A 20711-nucleotide genomic window follows, 5' to 3' on the forward strand; every position below is an offset into this window, starting at 1 on the left:
TGTTGGGATGCTGTCAGCATATGGTAACGCAGAAGTATAGGAAACAGAACAACAGTTTAACACTGTACTTCACCCAGTCCTCTCGTCATGCATACAAAACAGACTGGCTGCACAGTATACAATAAAGATGTGATTACATTTGCAATCAAAAATGACTTTGTCTGAAATGTCTCCGTACGCTTGGCTAACTTCACAATACACAGACACAGATCTGCTTACTGAACGCTCTGGTTCGAATGCTGGTGAAGTTCTTGTTTGGTTGGTTGACTGTGTGTGTGTATGTGTATGTATGTGTGTGTGTGTGTGTGTGTGTGTGTGTGTGTGTGTGTGTGTGTGTGTGTGTGTGTGTGTGTGTGTGTGTGTGTGTGTGTGTGTGTGTGTGTGTGTGTGTGTGTGTGTGTGTGTGTGTGTGCGTGCATTCGTGCGTGCGGCCCAGCCATGCATGGAGCATCTTTGCATTCTGTTCAAGAGGAGCTGCACACCTACATAATGGCATTCTAAAGACTATATGCACACACACACACACACACACACACACACACACACACACACACACACACACACACACACACACACACACACACACACACACACACACACACACACACACACACACACACACACACACACACACACACACTTACTCACTCACAGTAGGGGTGACACCATTGAGACATTCCACATTTGTTGAGAGAAACACAGAGATGTGGGTTTTCAGAAGAGGGGGGAGGAAAAGAGGAAGGAAGAGGAGGGGAAAGAGTGTAGGAGGAATGACGAGAGCCCACTACCCTCCAGCCTATAACATGTGTATACCATGAATGTCCTGGCATGGATAAGGCTCTGGTCTCAGTGCTGAGTAGGAGCTCAGGCAGTAGGCCAATAATGCATGTTTCTGGGTTCTGGGATTTATTTAGAGGTTCAGAATCAGATATGATACTGCCTAATGGTGTAGCATTTCGTTTACCAGGAACTTGTGATGAAAACATTTAGAACACAAAAACCCTACACATATTACTGGCATACCTTTTGGCTGGAAGTTGAGGATGAGTTATCATGTGTAGGCTATGTGTTATTTTTAACCTTAGGCCTACATAAAGATGTGAGATCTTAATTTGATCACTCTGTTGTTCCAGGAAATGTCAAGGTCTATTTGTGTTTTAAAAAGACTCCTAAAGTTTGTAATTTACATTTTAAAAAATCAGATTTTATTTTCCCTAACTACAACTGTATCAACCCCTAAAAAAGTGTCTATCCATTATAATCCACGCCATAATTTACATTTCCTGTTGTTGCAGGATTATTTTCCTGCTGTAAGAAACTGGTTAGATTAATAACCTACACCTGTAGCAATTCTTGTTTTCTTTATCCCTTCTTACTAAAACAAACATGAGCTTATTTTGATCTTGTTAATCATACATTATCTTATTATACATGATCTTATTAATTCTAAAATCATACAATCTGATTTTATTAATTATACATTCCAAATATGTGTCAGTATGTGCTTACATTTTGTTTTCACTAGGTTGGTGATCCCTCTTTCCCACTCTCTCTCTCTCTCTCCCTCTCTCTCTCTCTCTCTCTGTTATTCTGGTAAAAGGGGTGAATGGCCAAGTTTTCTTTTTATGCAATAAAAATATGTCCTTGCCAGATCGATTGTTGTTGCTAGGAGACTGAAGCATCCTCTGGCAAGGGCTGCCCGCGCTCTGGTACTAGATGTATTTTTTTCCTCCTCGCGCTCTCTCTATCTCTCTCTCGCTCTTTCTCTCTCTCGCTCTTTCTCTCTCTCTCAGTATGACTCTGAGGGATCAGGAGTAAGACAAACTCGTCTCAAGTGCTCAAATAACTGCAAGATTTGCGCGCCTCACATTCTAAATAAAGTAAGTAATTTGTATTTGTAATCTCTGGACATTGGATTTAAAATGTGGCCATTTGCAAGAACGCATAGGCCTACGTAGGATCATTTTTGACAGGTAGTCCACATGCGCGCGCTAAGTCAAGTTCAATTAAATGTTGACGGAATGACTTGAGTAAAATAAAAATGGATGTTGTGGTGTGCATTGTATTTACAGACACGCAATCATATATGCATCCTTCATCATCATCAGATATGATGTGTGAGTGAGTGATAGCCTAATATTTGATTAATGACAATTCTCTTTCTTGACTAGAGCAAAAACAACTCGGCAGAGAAACTAAGGTTAAGTCAGACTGCCATATCGGAGAAAAATGAAAGAAAATGTATATTTCCTTGCGTAGCAGTAGCAGTGTTTTCCGCAGCGTGGAGAAGTTATTTTGGCTGTTATATAATTCGTTAGACTACAGACACCAAATGGACAGAGGATCCCACGAAACCAAACTAAGAATCGATGTGTGAAGGGGTAATAACTGCTTTCTAACCTCGGTGACACATTTGATGGATACAGTTACTGAGTTCATACAAGTATTTTGTTTCGGAGTATGTTCCACCAACAAACTGGACCAGAACGCATCGATTTACGCACCCATCAATCTGCGGTATGCTCCTCTACTTTGCCCTCCTCGTCAGCAGGTGAGCGCGCGCGCGTTTGCGTTCCTACCTGTCTTTCCTCCCAGGCAGCTTTGGGATTTAGTAGGAGGTTGTATTTAGTCAGTGGTGTCGATTACCACAAACTCATTTATGTGTTGTTATAGTTAGTTGGAGGTAGGCTAGATGGATCTTGTTTTAGTGAAGTGAACTGGACAGTGTCCACTGTTGCCACTGTGTTTCTCTGCTGCCTCTCAGGACTCTCTGACTGACAGGCTCTATTTTTAAAAACCTAATGCAATGGTAAATCTGAGCATAGGCGGTAGGGCTATAGGTTCAGGGGTGTGTCAGAAATACACTACATGACCAAAAGAATGTGAACACCTGTCCATGGGAAGGCTTTCCACTAGATGTTGGAACGTTGCTGCGGGGACTTGCTTCCATTCAGCCACAAGAGCATTAGTGAGGTCGGCACTGATGTTTGGTGATTAGTCGGTTCACAGTCGGCGTTCTAATTCATCCCAATGGTGTACAATGGGGTTGAGGTCAGGGCAAGGCCAGTCAAATTCTTCCACAAACCATTTACGTATGGACCTCGCTTTGTGCATGGGGGCACTGTCTTGCTGAAACAGGAAAGGGCCTTCCCCAAACTGTTACCACAGTTGGAAGCACAGACGCGTCTACAGTGAATGTTATAGCGTTAAGATTTCACTTCACTGGAACTAATGGGCCTTGCCCAAACCATGAAAAACAGCCCCAGACCATTATTCGTCCTCCACCAAACTTAACAGTTGGCACTGCGCATTCGACATGTAATGTTCTCCTGACAGCCGACAAACCCAGATTTGGTTCATCGGAATTCCAGATGGTGAAGCGTCATTCACTGCTCCAGAGTCCAATGGTGGAGAGCTTTACACCACCCCAGCCGACGCTTAGCATTGCACATGGTGATTTTAGGCTTTTGTGTGGCTGCTAGGCCATGGAATCCCATTTCATGAAGCTCCTGACGAACAGTTATTGTGCTGACGTTGCTTCCAGAGACAGTTTGGAACTCGGTAGTGAGTGTTGAAACCAAGGACAGACGATTTTTACGTGCTACACTCTCCTGTTCTGTGAGCTTGTGTAGCCTACCACTTCGCGGATGAGCCGTTGTTGCTCCTAGGTATTTCCATTTCCCAATAACAGCATTGGGGCAGCTTGACAGAGGCAGCTCTAGCAGGGCAGAAATATGACAAACTGACTTGTTGGAAAGGTGGCATCCTATGACGGTGCCACATTGAAAATCACTGAGCTCTTCAGTAAGGCCATTCTACTGCCAATATTTGTCTATGGAGATTGTATGGCTGTGTGCTCGATTTTATACACCTGTCAGCAACGGGTGTGACTGCAATAGCCTAATCCACTACTTTGAAGGGGTGTCCACATACCTTTGTATACATATTGTATGTTTTCTATTTTCACTATCACAATTTTCAGCGCACTTGCTGGCATTGGTGCAAAAGGGCTGGTTTTTGATTAATAAACAAGTTGTGGGTGTGTCAAGGCTTGGCCCCTCACTGGCCAATCAGAACGTACTCCCATGGCGAAATATGTGGTTGCTTCAAGTTGTGTATTTTTGGTCTTTTAATTATTGCCTTGGATTCAACTCCAATTCCAATGTTAGTCAGTTATAGTTTGTTAAATGGCTTACAGAAACGAAATAATAAAATGTAGACCTATCTTTTCTAAATACCTTAACTTGAACCCGTTTGCAGTACACATTGTTCTAAGTAATTGCATGGCTCCAATAGCATTCACACTCATATAGGGGCTAGGCATTATGGCTGAGCAGGGACATGCCAAACATTGTCAATATCAAGATTAAATTCAATATTGATAAGGCCTAAAAAGAGAAAAAATAATTCTAAACAAAACAAAACAAAACAACAGCTTGTTTTAAGCTATGTCACATTTACAAGCACCATCATTTCTCCCCGTGGGCATATAATTTGAAAACAACGCAGACTATGGAGGGTTTTATGCACATCCAAACTTTTCACAGTAGCTGGACAAAGATCAAATTAGAGAAAGGGAGAATGTCCACTCACCGTTATACTGCTCCCAAATAAGCCTGTGTTTTATAAACATAACCGGAACCATATTACAGATCTTCAGAAGTTGCTTTGCAATCGCGTCACGGACGTTGTCACCATAATATAAGGAAGGTGAATCATTCTAACAAGCAATCAGTATTTTTTTTAAACAACAACATCAATAAATAAATGTTAAATGTAATGATATCATAAAAGCTCAAGGATAAAAAAGACATGCATTGCCCTTGAACCAGCCTTTGTTCCAGTAGAAAATATGAACATATGAAACAGAAAACAAGCAATTGTTACAGTTTACATGTAACTTCTAAATACGAGGCTCACCGGTGTTCACCGAGGTTCTCGTCTCTCGTTTCATTATGTGCATGGACACATAGCCTACATCATGGAGGGGGGTTTACGCAGTACCAAAACGAGACCTGCATGATTAAAATAACGTTGGTCTGCCTACAATGAATAAATAAAAAGGGAACGTCAGCTCACTATTTTACTCTCAAACGTTATATTTTAATAAAGCTTTTGTGATTAAGATTTATTTTCAACCGGTCTCAGGAGCCAAAGCCTGTATCGACAGTCTTGACTACTTCGTGATTGCATTGGGCAGGACAAAAAAAGCCTTAATTGAGTGAAGGGGTGGCTATGCTTGGTTATTAACCAAATAAAGCAAAATGGGAAAAACATATATATGTTTTCTAAATTCAAAGTACAAAGGCACCAAGAGCACATAAGGTTAGGGCAGGTAGCCTAGTGGTTAGCGTGTTGGGCCACTAACCGAAAGGTTGCTGGATCGAATCCCCGAGCTGACAAGATAAAAATCGTACGCAAAGCGGTTAACCCACTGTTTCCCTTGCGCGGTGGATGTCGATTAAGGCAGCCCCCGCACCTCTCTGATTCAGCGGGGTTGGGTTAAATGCGAAGACACATTTCAGCTGAAGGCATTCCGTTTTACAACTATCTAGGTATCTAAAACCAGTTTTTTGTTGGTATTAAATATCCCTATCTGCGCTGCCTCAAATTAGCACTTTAGATTATGTTTTGGAAATGCCAGTTTTTACATGACGAAATTGCAAACTAACGTGCGTTGACACTAGCGTCGCCTTTACGCCAGCCGAAAATAGAGCCCTAGGTGTGTCAGTGAGTGAGTGTGTGTGTGTGTGTTTCTCTCTCCTGATTTGTCTATGTGTGTCACAGGGTGTCTCTCCTAAAAGGGCTCTTTCACATCACATAGCTTTACCTGGCTCTCCTGAGTGCTTTGCTTTTCATTGTGTGTGTGTGTCTGTGTGTGCGTGCGTGTGTGAGTATGTTTACATAATGGATACGTGAGTCTGTTCCGTACAGTATGTGTGTGTATGTGATGATACATAATTGATTCCCCCACTGTCTGTACAGAATATGTATCTGTATGTTTGGTGTTGTTGGTTGGTTATACATCTCTGCCTCCATAAACCAGTTACTGTTATATAATTCTATCACAATGAATAGTAGTAGGCTAGTTGAAATCTATCACTATTCTGAATCAAGTAGCTCAATTAGCTCTCTTTATTATTGTCAATAGTCAAGCTTAGGGATGATCAGTAATTCAATCTGGAAACTTCACAATAGTTTTTTTAGAGAAAGAGAGGGAGCGAGAATGAGTGTGTGTGTTCATGTAATGACACAATATTGCGGTGCATGTGTGTGTGAATGGATATGGCCTTGTATAGGCCAGGCGTTTGTGTAGATGTGTATAGATGATGCATGTGTGTGCGTGTGTGCATGTATGGCCTTCCAGATGATATTTTCCATGCAGAGCTGTACTCTGTGGGCTGAATGCAGTACAGAGCCTCCATCACATCATTAGCAGTTCAACAGCATTCTCTCTACTCAGCACAGGGAAATAAGCCCCTCTCAACTGAATGTTTCTGTGTCAAATCAAAAAACAATTCAAGTTTATTGGTCGCATACACAGTTAAGCAGACTTTATAGCAAGTTGTCACGATCGTTGTTGTATGAATCGGACCAAGGTGCAGCGTGGAATGGTTCCATCATCTTTTATTAGAAGTGAAACACACAGAAAACAATAAAGCGCAAAACGAAACGTGAAGCTAATGTAGTGCTCGCAGGCAACTAGACATAGACAAGATCCCACAAAAACCCAGTGGGAAAAGGCTGCCTAAATATGATCCCCAATCAGAGACAACGATAAACAGCTGCCTCTGATTGGGAACCATACCGGGCCAACATAGCAAACAAAAAACACCTAGATAGGAACACCCCCCCCCCCCCTAGTCACACCCCGACCTAACCAAAATAGAGAATAGAAAAGGCTCTCTATGGTCAGGGCGTGACAGTACCCCGCCCCAAAGGTGCGGACTCCGGCCGCAAAACCTGAAACCAACTGGGGAGGGTATGGGGGGTGACTAGCGTTGGTGTCGGCTCCGGTGTGGGTCTTTGCCCCCGCCCAGACCACGGGTCCGGCCATGGAGCCGGGTAGAACACCGCACCTGGACTGGGCACCGGCGCCGAGGAAGGCTCCGGCCATGGAGCTGAGTTGGCCGCCATGCCTGGACTGGGCACCGGCGCAGAGGAAAGCTCCGGCCTTGGAGCGGGACTGGACGCCGTGCCTGGACTGGGCACCGGCGCAGAGGAAAGCTCCGGCCCTGGAGCGGGATTGGACGCCGTGCCTGGACTGGGCACCGGCGCAGAGGAAGACCCCGGCCATGGAGCTGGACTGGACAACGTACCCGGACTGGATACCGGCTCAGAGGGAGGCTCCTGCCATGGAGCTGGACTGGACGTCGTGCTCGGACTGGGCATCGGCGCAGAGAAGGGCTCCTGCCATGGAGCTAGACTGGACAACGTACCCGGACTGGGTACCGGCTCAGAGGGAGGCTACTGCCATGGAGCTGGACTGGACGTCGTGCTCGGACTGGGCATCGGCGCAGGGGAAGGCTCCTGCCCTGGAGCTGGAGGTTATGGACTGTGGACCGTCGCAGGAGGCTCCGGACAGTGGACCGTCGCAGGAGATTCCGGACAGTGGACCGTCGCAGGAGATTCCGGACCGTGGACCGTCTCAGGAGGTTCCGGACTGTGGACCGCCTCAGGAGGTTCTGGACAGTGGACCGTCTCAGGAGGTTCCGGACAGTGGACCGTCTCAGGAGGTTCCGGACCGTGGACGTCTCAGGAGGTTCCGGACCGTGGACCGTCTCAGGAGGTTCCAGACTGTGGACCATCTCAGGAGGTTCCGGACTGTGGACCGTCGTTGGAGATTCCGGACTGTGAAACGTCTCCGGAAGCTCTGGACTGGGAACTGTCGCCGGAAGCTCCGGACTGGGAACCGTCGCTGGAGGCTCCGGACTGCGAACCGTTGCTGGAGGCTCCGGGACTGCAGACCGTCGCTGGAGGCCTGGTGCGTGGAGCTGGCACAGGGCGTACCGGGCTGGGGAGACGCACTGGAGGCCGGGTGCATGGAGCTGGCACAGGGCGTACCAGGCTGGGGAGACGCACTGGAGGCCTGGCGCGTGGAGCTGGCACAGGGCGTACCGGGCTGGGGAGACGCACTGGAGGCCGAGTGCGTGGAGCCGGCACAGGGCGTACCGGGCTGGGGAGACACACAGGAGGTCTGGAGCGTGGAGCCGGCACAGGACGTACTGGGCTGTGGAGGAGCACTGGAGGTCTGGAGCGTAGAGCTGGCACAATGTGTCCTGGACAGATGACAACCTTCGCACGGCAAGTGCGGGGAGCTGGCACAGGACGTACCGGGCTGTGGAGGCGCACTGGAGACACGGTGCGTAGAACCGGCACACATTGACCCGGAACGATAACACGCTCCTCAAAGCGAGTGCGGAGAGCTGGCACAGGACGTACTGGGCTGTGGAGGCTCACTGGAGACCTGGTGCGTGGAGCAGGCACAGATGGTACCGGACAGATGACACGCTCTTCAGGACGAATACGGGGGGCTGACACAGGTGGCATCGGACGGCTAACATGCTCCTCAGGGCGACTGTCTTGCCTCTCCAACCAAACCAACAGCTCTTTCTCTTCACATTTTCGCCAACCACTCCTCGAAGGTCTCTATCTCACCTCTCCGTTCACTCTCTCTCAATCTATCCAACGCTACCTCCATGGTCTCTGACTCACCCCTCAGCATCACCGACCACTCCGTGTGCCTCCCCCAAAAACATTTTGGAGGCTGCTTCTTGGGCCTACGTCGTGGCCGCGAACCCCCGGTGTCGTCGCTGTCCCTCCTTCACTGCTTCCGCCTGCTTCCATGGCAGGCTTTTGTCTCCTGCCATTATTTCGTCCCATGTCCAGGATGTCCTCCACTCCTGGCTTTCCTCCCAGGCCCAGGATCCCTGCTCCTCCTGGGTACGCTGCTTGGTCCGTGGGTGGTGGGATCTTCTGTCACGATCGTTGTTGTATGAATCGGACCAAGGTGCAGCGTGGAATGGTTCCATCATCTTTTATTAGAAGTGAAACACACAGAAAACAATAAAGCGCAAAACGAAATGTGAAGCTAATGTAGTGCTCGCAGGCAACTAGACATAGACAAGATCCCACAAAAACCCAGTGGGAAAAGGCTGCCTAAATATGATCCCCAATCAGAGACGACGATAAACAGCTGCCTCTGATTGGGAACCATACCAGGCCAACATAGAAAACAAAAAACACCTAGATAGGAACACCCCCAAAATAGAGAATAGAAAAGGCTCTCTATGGTCAGGGCGTGACACGGGTGCAGCGAAATGCTTGTGTCACTATCTCCTAACAGGTGCAGTAAAAAATGTCAAACTAAATAATAATCAAAAAATAGTACACAAATAATAATCAAAACTAGAAGCAAGAAATCACAAGTGTCGGGACGAATAACACTGTATCAGTAATCCAAACGCAATCAATGCCTATATACACCAAAATATATACTAAGAATGATATGTATTCAGGCGGCAGGTAGCCTAGTGGTTGGAGTGTTCATCTAATAACCGAAAGGTTGCAAGATCAAATCCCTGAGCTGACAAGGAAGAAAATATCTGTCGTTCTGCCTCTGAACAAGACAGTTGTTCCTAGGCCATCATTGAAAATAAGAATTTGTTCTTAACTTGACTTGCCTAGTTAATTAAAGGAAAAAATAAATATGTACAGCAGTTTAAACACTGAGTTTACAAAACATTAGGAACACCTGCTCTTTCCATGACATAGACTGACCAGGTGAAAGCTATGATATATTATTAATGTCACTTGTTAAGTCCACTTCAATCAGTGTAGATGAAGGGGAGGTGACAGGCTAAAGAAGGATTTTTGAGACAATTGAGACATGGATTGTGTATATGTGTCATTCAGAGGGTGAATGGGCAAGACAAAATATTTAAGTGCCTTTGAATGGGGTATGGTAGGCGCACTGGTTTGAATGTGTCAAGAACTGCAACGCTGCTGGGTTTTTCACACTCAACAGTTTCCCTTGTGTATCAAGAATGGTCCCCCACCCAAAGTACATCCACCCAACTTGACACAACTGTGGGAAGCATTGGAGTCAACATGGGCCAGCATCACTGTGGAACGCTTTCGACACCTTGTAGAGTCCATTCCCTGACTAATTGAAGCTGTTCTGAGGGCAAAAGGTGGTGCAACTCAATGTTAGGAAGTTGTTCCTAATGTTTTGTACACTCAGTGTATAATACAATGAGCTATGTCAAGAATCCAGTATAAAAAAACAAATATATGTGTATAACAAAATTAAATGCAATGTACAGTTCTAGATATATTAGAGTGAGCTATGTGAAGAATACAGGATATGGATGAGAATCCGGCACATAACCAGTATATAAATAAGAATCCAGTATATAAACATGCGTAGTGTATGAACAGTGGAACCACAACGCAATGTTGTAGTAGATGCATGTATATAAGAATGTGATAAATGCAGTATATGAATACACAGCGTGATAAACAGTATAAAGGGAACAGTCCAGTGTTTTATGTCTCTATATACAGTGAGTTCCAACATTTTCGACACCCTCGATAAAAATGAGCAACAATGACTGCACAAAACAAATAATTAAATCACTGAAAAGGGGAAAATCACATTTCACTGTGTCTGTGTGTACGTGCATGTGTCTGTCTGTGTCTGTGTTTGTGTCTGTGTGTGCATGCATGGGCGTATGTGTGTATATTAGTCCGGGTGCCGTTCGTCTGTCTGTCCGTCAGTCCTCACAGTCTGTCTGTCACGCCCTGGCCTTAGTATTCTTTGTTTTCTTAATTATTTTAGTTAGGTCAGGGTGTGACATGGGGAATGTATGTGTTTTTTGTAGTGTCTAGGGTGGTTGTAAGGTTTAGGGGGTTTATTAGAGTAGTTGGGTTTATGTTTAGGATAGAAGTCTAGCTGTGTCTATGGTTGAGTGTATGTTTCTAGGTATGTCTATGGTTGCCTGAGTGGCTTTCAATCAGAGACAGATGTCTTTCATTTGTCTCTGATTGGGAGCCATATTTAAGGCAGCCATAGGCATCATGCATTTGTGGGTAATTGTCTATGTCGATGTTCTATGTTGCATGTATGCACTTAGTTCTTGCTTAGCTTCACGTTCGTCTGTTTGTTGTTTTTTTGTTTCGTTTTTTTCCTTCTTCTAATAAAGAGAAGATGTACTTTCCACGCGCTGCGCCTTGGTCCTCTCTCAGTCCCTTTGACGATCGTGACAGAATTACCCACCAATGCGGGATCAAGCAGCGTGAAAAGCGGCAACAGGAGCAGCGCAAGGAGGAATGGAAATGGGAGCGTAATCTGGACTACACTACGTGGGAGGAGATCGACAGGTGGGCGATCGACCCAGGGCGAGTGCCGGAGCCAGCCTGGGATTCTCTGGCTCAGTGCGAGGAGGGATACCGGCGAATGGAGGCAGCACGACGACGCGGTAGGAAGCCTGTGAGTCAGCCCAAAAAATGTCTTGGGGGGGGGCTTAGAGGTAGTGGGCCGAGGGCAGGTAGGAGACCTGCGCCCACTTCCCAGGCTAACCGTGGAGAGCGGGAGTAAGGGCGAACACCGTGTTACGCAGTAGAGCGCACGGTGTCTCCTGTACGTGTTCATAGCCCGGTGCGGGTTATTCTACCTCCCCGCACTGGTAGGGCTAGATTGGGCATTGAGCCAGGTGTCATGAAGCCGGCTCAACGTGTCTGGTCTCCAGTGCGTCTCCTCGGGCCGGCATACATGGTACCAGCCTTACGCATGGTGTCCCCGGTTCGCCTACATAGCCCGGTGCGGGTTATTCCACCTCCCCGCACGGGTCGGGCGACGGGGAGCATTCAACCAGGTAAGGTTGGACAGGCTCGGTGCTCAAGGGAACCAGTACGCCTGCACGGTCCGGTATTTCCGGCGCCACCTCCCCGCCCCAGTCCAGTTCCACCAGTGCCTACACCACGCACCAGGCTTCCAGTGTGTCTCCAGAGCCCTGTTCCTCCTCCACGCACTCGTCCTATGGTGCGTGTCTCCAGCCCGGTACCACCAATTCCGGCACCACGCACCAAGCCTCCTGTGCGTCTCCAGAGTCCTGTGCATCCTGTTGCTGCTCCCCGCACTAGCCCTGAGATGCGTGTCCCCAGCCCGGTACCACCAGTTCCGGCACCACGCACTAGGCCTAATGTGCGTCCCCAGGGTCCAGTATGCCCTGTTCCTTCTCCCCGCACTAGCCTGAAGGTGCGTGTCCCCAGCCCGGTAACACCAGTTCCGGCACCACGCACCAGGCCTACAGTGCGCCTCAGCCGGCCAGAGTCTGCCGTCTGCACAGCGGTGCCTGAACTGCCCGTCTGCCAAGCGCCATCTGAGCCATCAGTCTGCCCAGCGCCATCTGAGCCATCAGTCTGCCCAGCGCCATCTGAGCCATCCGTCTACCCAGCGCCATCTGAGCCAACCTCCATTGAGTTACTGTAAAATGCACAGTAACATCTCAACAGTTCTGCTCTTTAACGTCAAATTCACTTACGATTGTAAAACTTACCATATTAAAACAGTTGCTCAAACTTTGATAACATAACCATCAACCACTTAAACTGGTGCAACACCTCCACTGACGCTTGGCACAAATACACATATATTAGACCATGCCCCCAAATATGCTACTGAACCCTACCGGTACATTGCCCCAACCTACATTTCAAAGTGCAGTGATAATTGTACATTATATGCAAAATATTGGATAGAAAAATGTACCATTATAATAGTCTATCCGTACATGTACCCTAAAAGGACCTGACCAGTACCATGGGACTTCCTACTCTATGTGTACCTCTGAAGATACCTTATGTGTTTATTTGACATTTTTGTTTCCAAGGGAACAACATTGTACCCTAACCGTACCCTAATTTTGAGCGTGTGGATATATGTTCTTGGTAATAATGATGTACCTGGTGGCACTGCGGAAACATTAATGCACTTCTGCCGAAAAACGTACAAGTCCAAATCCCCAAAGCATTTTGTTCACTTTACAACAAGTGTCCCTGAGCACTGCTATTTTTACGTTGGTGTTGTCAGATAATCAGACAATTATTGACTTGATTTAGCTAAGTGCAGAACTGTATTCTTGCCATTAAATTGTGGCCAATCTCTGTCATGCCCACAGACCTGGTAGCGTAGTAGGAAATTCAGGTCATTAGCAACCAAACGGAGTTCAAATCAAAGTTAAGTCAAATTGAATGGGTCACATACACATATTTAGCAGATGTTATTGTGGGTGTGGCGAAATTGTTGTGTTCCTAGCTCCAACAGTGCAGTAGTATCTAACAGTGCAGTAGTATGTAAAAACAATTCACAACAATACACACAAATCTAAAAGTAAAAGAATGGAATTAAGAAATATAAATAAACATTCAGCTGCATACTGTCAACGTCTGTATTTTTGCATGTGTACTGATTGATTCATTAATCAATACATTTATCTTATGCTACACAAAGTTAAATAACATACATTTTTCTAAACTAACCCAATCTGTTCGTAGACTTATTGCACCCGTTACTGAAATGATCAGGACTCTCACTTCCTCCCTGTAGGTTGTCTCATCCTTGTTTGTAATAAGGCCTACCACTGTTGTGTCATCAACAAAGTTGGTGATTTAATTGGAGACGTGCGTGGTCACTCAGTCATGGGTGAACAGCGAGTACAGGAGGGGACTAAGCACGCACCTTTGTGGGGCCCCCATGTTGAGGATCAGCGTGGTGGAGGTGTTGTTGCCTACCTTCACCAGTTGCGGTCAGCCCGTCAGAAAGTCCATGACCCAGTTGCACAGGGAGGGGTTCAGACCCAGGGCCCTGAGTTTAGTGAAGAGCTTGTACAGCATTCTTACAAAGACATGTATATGGCCCAATACATCACTGGGGCCAAGCTTCCTACCATCCATACAATAGGCGGTGTCAGAGGAAGACCCCAAAAATTATCAAAGACTTCAGTCATCGTAGTCATATACCTTTCTCTCTGATACCGCAACGGCAAACAGTACCGGAGTGCCAAGTCTAGGACCAAAAGGCTCCTTAACAGCTTCTTCCCGCAAGCCAAAAGACTGCTGAACAATTCTACCCCCCCCCCCCCCCCCCCCCCTTTGTTTTTACACTGCTGCTACTCGACTAACTAAAAAACAAATATTTAAAGAGCAACAATAAAATAACAGTAGCGAGGCTATATACAGGAGGTACCTGTACAGAGTCAATGTGTCGGGGCAAAGGTTAGTCAAGGTAATTGAGGTAATATGTAATATGTACATGTAGGTAGGTAGGTAGGTAGGGGTAAAGTGACTTTGCATAGATGATAAACAGAGAGTAGCAGCAGTGTAAAAATATGGGTGGGGGGGACAATGCAAATAGTCCGGGTAGCCATTTGATTAGCTGTTCAGGAGTCTTATGGCTTGGGGGTAAAAGCTGTTAAGAAGCCTTTTGGACGTAGTCTTGGCGCTCCAGTACCACTTGCCGTGCGGTAGCGAAGAGAACAGTGTATGACTAGAATGCTCTCAATGATGCAGCTGTAGAACTTTTTGAGGATCTGAGGACCCATGCCAAATCTTTTCAGTCTCCTGAGGGGGGAGAGTGAAAAGAGGGGAGACTGCCCTCTTCACGACAGTCTTGGTGTGTTTGGACCATAATAGTTCGTTGGTGATGTGGACACCAAGGAACTTGAAGCTCTCAACCTGCACCACTACAGCTCCATCGATGAGTATGGGGCTGTGCTCGGTCATCCTTTTCCTGTAGTCCACAATCAATTCCTTTGTGTTGATCACATTGAGAGAGAGGTTGTTATCCTGTCACCACACTGCCAGGTCTCTGACCTCCTCCCTATAGGCTGGCTCAGCTCCGAGACAGGATTGTGTCAAGGCACAAGTCTGAGGAAGGGTATCAAAACATTTCTGCAGCATTGAAGATCCCCAAGAACACAGTGGCCTCCATCATTCTTAAATGGAAAAAGTTTGGAACCACCAAGACTCATCCTAGAGCTGGCAGCCCAGCCAAACTGAGCAATCATGGGAGAAGGACCTTGGTCAGGGAGGTGACCAAGAACCTGATGGTTACTCTGACAGAGTACCTCTGTGGAGATGGGAGAACCTTCCAGAAGGACAACCATCTCTACAGCACTCCACCAATCAGGCCAATATGGTAGAGTGTCCAGACAGAAGCCACTCCTCAGTAAAAGACACATGACAGCCTGCTTGGAGTTTGTTAAAAGGCACCTAAAGGACTCTCAGGCCATGAGAAAAAAAGATTATCTGGTCTGATGAAACCAATATTGAACTCTTTGGCCTGAATGCCAAGCGTCACATCTGGAGGAAACCTGGCACCACCCCTTCAGTGAAGCATGGTGGTGGCAGCATCATGCTTTGGGATGTTTTTCAGCGGCAGGGACTGGGAGACTAGTCAGGATCGAGGGAAAGATGAACGGAACAAAGTACAGAGAGATCCTTGATGAAAACCTGCTCCAGAGCGCGCAGGACTTCAGACTGGGGCAAAGGTTTATCTTCCAATAGGACAACGACCCTAAGCACACAGCCAAGACAGTGCAGAAGTGGCTTCGGGACAAGTCTCTGAATGTCCTTGAGTGGCCCAGCCTGAGCCCGGACTTGAACCCGATCGAACATCTCTGGAGAGACCTGAAAATAGCTGTGCAGTGTTTGAGAGGATCTTCAGAGAAGTATGGGAGAAACTCCCCAAATGCAGGTGTGCCAAGCTTGTAGTGTCATACCCAAGAAGACTTGAGGCTGTAATCGCTGCCAACGGTGCTTCAACTAAGTACTGAGTAAAGGGTCTGAATGCTTATGTAAATGTAACGTAACAAAATGTGGAAAAAGTCAAGGGGTCTGAAAACTTTCCGAAGGCACTGTATATTAAAAACTGCAAGCGTTTCTCTCCACCCTATGGCAAAATGTGTTGTAGAATTGTAGGAAATATACTGTAAAACAGCTAATTTTCCTCTCTGCCCAACAGCAAAATGAGAAGAATGGCATGAAATGTGTTATAAAATTGCTGAATCTTCTCTCCACCCCATGGCAAAATGTACATAATTGCAGTAAACTTGTTTTAAAATAGCAACATGTTCTCTACACCCCAAGGCAAAATGTGTAGAATTGCATAGAATATATATATTTTTTTAATGATCAACGCTGACAAGAGGGCAGCCACTCAAATATTTTCCTCGCAATGTGTGTGTGTGTGGGGGGGGGGGTATTGATGTGTATACGCAGACACCCCTTGACATTATGAGCATCTGCGGACCCTCATAATGAGTTCAGATGTTTTGTGGCGCACACCCCCATCAAAGTTGCCCGTCCCTGCACTAGAGGTTATATGTTATTAGATTAGTCTAATAAGGGTTAAGAGTTATAATGTGCATCATTCATCACCATTGATCCATCCTAATCAAGAATCAATCATTTGTTCTGTGGTCCTTAACGCCCTGCTGACCCCTACACAGAGCAGGGCTTGTTAGAGTAAAGATCAGGCCGCACATTCAGCACCCTGCGGGTCACAGGTCATAGCCAGAGAATTAGAACTAACTGAATGGAATCAGCTATAACATCCATGTACCCAATATTGTGTTGCAATAAAGGCCTGTTTAGTGTTATGGTTGTTTTGAATTAATGTCTCTTCTATGATTAGTAATTATACGGTTAGGGAACGTGGGTGCCAAGAAGTACATCGTTTTTTCTAATACAAGTGCAAGACAAAATAGGCCTACATAAATAATCAGTGGAATTCACAGACTGTATGTTTAAAGCTGGGGTGTCTATACACCACTATGACCCGTCTCTGTAGTAGCACTTTGCTTGATGCATAGTGAGGACACTGACTAGGTGAAGGGTTCACTCCTGGGGTGAGAGGGAGAGGGGCTGGCGGCTGGAGAGGAGAGATCATTGTTGGCTATTACTCCAAGACGAGTTGCCTGCTAGTGCCGCTGTGTGTGTGTGTGTGTGTGTGTGTGTGTGTGTGTGTGTGTGTGTGTGTGTGTGTGTGTGTGTGTGTGTGTGTGTGTGTGTGTGTGTGTGTGTGTGTGTGTGTGTGTGTCCTGCATTTCTGCTAGGCTTAATGTGTCTCTGTAACATTCACACCGCTCTGTCGAAAAAACAGAGTAACTACAAACCACTGCTGCTACATGTAGGTCACCACATACACCGCACACACACACACGCACGCACACACACACACGCACACACACACACGCACACACACACACACACACGCACACACACACACACACACACACACACACACACACACACACACACACACACACACACACACACACACACACACACACACACACACACACACACATTACCATTAGTATTTATCTATTTATTATAACCTGGGTGGTTCGAGCCCTGAATGTTGATTGGCTGACATCCGTGGTATATCAGACCGTATACCACGGGTATCACAAAACATTTATTTTTACTGCTCTAATTACGTTGGTAACCAGTTTATAATAGCAATAAGGCATCTCAGGGGTTTGTGGTATATGGCCAATACCTTTTGAGAACTAGTGGGTGCATGGTATTGTTGTTTCTGCCTCATTAACATATTTTGAGATGTGCCTTTTAAGAGGCTATATATGTTGCCCCGGTGAGTCAGAATGCTGTACCAACTAAACTCCAATGTGGTTATAGTGCCTCATCAGTTGAACATGTATAGGTGACAGATTGAAGTGGCAGCAAGTCTTCAACCAAGTCTGGAAGCCTTTGTTAAGGCCTCTGGAAGTGCAAGTGATATAAAGCACCAACTATTCATTAATATTGTAACGTATAAAACACTTTACCTAGCAGCCAACCTGCTTGCACCAATCCTTTGTAATTACGGTAAGATACTGTGAAATACAAACCCCTCCCCTCAATTTCATTCATCCATTCATTCATTTTTTCTGATTATGGTAGCGTTTACTTTTTTACAGCATAATTCAGTTTTACGGTAATGTACTGTGTGTCATTACGCAGTACTTGCTTTGATACTGTATTTATATTACAGTAGGTGTACTGTAATATGAAATACAGATCTTTACTTGCCACTGAGCTGCCTGTAAGCTACTGTCAAATTCACAGTAACCCCTTTACAGTGCTGAACTAGTATGGACAAGAAAAAAATAACTATGTACACGTTGGCATCCATTGTTACCCAACCATATAATTACTAATCATAGAACAGACATTCTCATTCAAAACAACCATAACACTAAATAGGCTTTTATTGGGCACATGAATGTTAGAGCTGATTCCATTCTATAAGTTCTAAATCTCTGGCTATGACCTGTGACCCGCAGGGTGCTGACCGTGAGGCCTGATCGTTACTCTAATAAGCCCTGCTCTGTGTAGGGGTCAGCAGGTCATTAAGGACCACAGAACACATGATTGATTATTGATTAGGATGGATTAATGGTGATAAAAGATGCACATTATAGGTATTAACCCCTATTAGACTAATCTGATACCATACTACCTCTAGTGCATTGGTAGCAACAGTATCTATCATCGAGTCACTAGCTCTGTCAGATCTCTCATTGTCTGAAGCAACAGCCAGCTTTGAGTTGATCAGATCTGCTGCAAAGGGAAGGGATGACTGCCGCTACCACGCTTTCCAACCAAGGTGCATGAATTGAGAAACAAACTGAAGGATGAAATTGAGTAACACTTGGAAGACAATGGAATAAAAATGTAAAAAAGCTAATTTATTGCTAAAAGTAGAACCATTGCCTTCATCATGTTGTTTATTAGATCTATTAAATAAATACTAGACCCTCACTTGGTTGTCCAAAGTCAAAACATAACACATATTTTACCAGACACACCTGGACATGATCCGAAACAACACAATGATCTTTGCAGCAGAGGGAGCACCCCCCTATCCACATCGACGGGACCGCACTGGAGAAGGAGGAAAGTTTCAAGTTCCTCGGCGTACACATCACTGACAAACTGAACTGGTCCACCCACACAGATAGTGTGGTCAAGATGGTGCAGTGTAGAGATCCTTTTTATGTCTCTATTTTAGTTGGTCAGGGCGTGAGTTTGGGTGGGCATTCTATGTCTGGTGTTCTATGTTGTCCTTGTTTTGTATTTCTATGTGTTTGGCCTGGTATGGTTCTCAATCAGAGGATCTCTACGGTCAGGGCGTGACAGTACCCCACCCCAAAGGTGCGGACTCCGGCCGCAAAACCTGAACCTATAGGGGAGGGTCTGGGTGGGCATTTCACCGCAGTGGCGGCTCCGGTGCGGGACGTGGACCCCGCTCCACCTTAGTCTTGGCCCACTTAGGTGGCGCCTCTGGAGCGGGGACCCTCACCGCCAACCCCGGACCGGGGACCCTCGCAGCGGGCGCCGGACAGGAGGGAGAGTCCGGCTGCTCCGGACAGGAGGGGACTCTGGTTGCTCCGGACAGGAGGGAGACTCTGGCTGCTCCAGACAGGAGGGAGACTCTGGCTGCTCCGGACAGGAGCCCGTCGCTGGAGGCTCCGGACTAGAGGGTGTCGCTGGAGGCTCCGGACTAGAGGGCGTCGCTGGAGGCCACCGGACTAGAGGGCGACGCTGGAGGCTCCGGACTAGAGGGCGTCGCTGGAGGCTCCAGACTAGAGGGTGACGCTGGAGGTTCCGGACTAGAGGGCGACGCTGGAGGCTCCGGACTAGAGGGCATCGCTGGAGGCTCCGGACTAGCGTCCTTCGTTGGAGGCCTCGTGCTATAACTCCTCACTGCAGGTTTTGTGCCATGGATCCTCACTGGAGGCTTCGTGCCATGGATCATCACTGGAGGCTTCGTGCCATGGATCTTCACTGGTATGGAGAGAAACACAGGAGGCCTGGCTCTGGGAGAAGGCACAGGACTCACCAGGCTGGGGAGACATGCAGGAGGGTTAGTGCTTAGCACAGGCACAGAACTCACCAGGCTGGGGAGACATGTAGGAGGCCTTGTCCTTGGCCGAGGCACCGGATGCACTGGACCGTGGAGGCGCACTGGCGGTCTCGAGCGCAGAGCTAGCACCACTCGTCCTGGCTGGATCCCCCCTGTAGCCCGGCAAGTGCGGGGAGTTGGAACAGGCCGCACTGGGCTGTGCTGGCGAACTGGGGACACCGTGCGTAGGGCTGGTGCAGTATTCCCCGGGCCGAGGAGATGCACTGGAGACCAGATGCGCTGAGCCGGCATCATCCCTCCTGGTTCGATGCCCACTCTAGCCCGGCCGATACGAGGAGCTGCGATGTAGCGCACCGGGCTATGCGTGCGCACTGGGGACACCTTGCGCTTCCCCGCATAACACGGTGCCTGCCCAGTCACTCTCTCGCCACGGTAAGCACGGGGAGTTGGCTCAGGTCTCCTACCTGAGTCCGCCAATATCCCCGTGTGCCCCCCCCAAAAACTATTCTGGTGCTGCCTCTCGTGCCCGTTACCTTGCGCCAATTCCTCATAGCGTCGCCGCTCCGCTTTTGCTGCCTCCAGCTCTTTTTTCGGACGGCGATACTCTCCCGGCTGTGCACATGGTCCTTTGCCGTCCAAAATTTCCTCCCATGTCCAGGAGTCCATGTTCCCATGCTGCTTGGTCCTTTGTTGGTGGGTGGTTCTGTCACGATTGTCGTCTGGAGAAGGAGAGGAGGACCAAGGTGCAGCGTGGTAAGTGGTCATATTTTTTTATAAA

The 20711-nt window shown here is 47.1% G+C and overlaps 1 protein-coding gene across 1 annotated transcript in view; it reads left to right on the top strand.

The window, feature by feature from the left end:
- The first annotated feature begins 7295 nt into the window (after positions 1-7295).
- LOC120053245 (metabotropic glutamate receptor 3-like) overlaps positions 7296-20711 on the top strand; it is a 33042-nt gene continuing 19626 nt past the window's right edge. Inside the window, exons 1-2 of the mRNA XM_039000391.1 lie at positions 7296-7448; positions 18351-18360. Of these exons, the coding sequence (XP_038856319.1) occupies positions 7296-7448; positions 18351-18360 (163 nt within the window). The remainder of the gene's footprint in view (positions 7449-18350; positions 18361-20711) is intronic.

The sequence above is a fragment of the Salvelinus namaycush genome, chromosome 9 (genome assembly GCF_016432855.1).
Source record: "Salvelinus namaycush isolate Seneca chromosome 9, SaNama_1.0, whole genome shotgun sequence".
Lineage (NCBI taxonomy): Eukaryota > Metazoa > Chordata > Actinopteri > Salmoniformes > Salmonidae > Salvelinus > Salvelinus namaycush.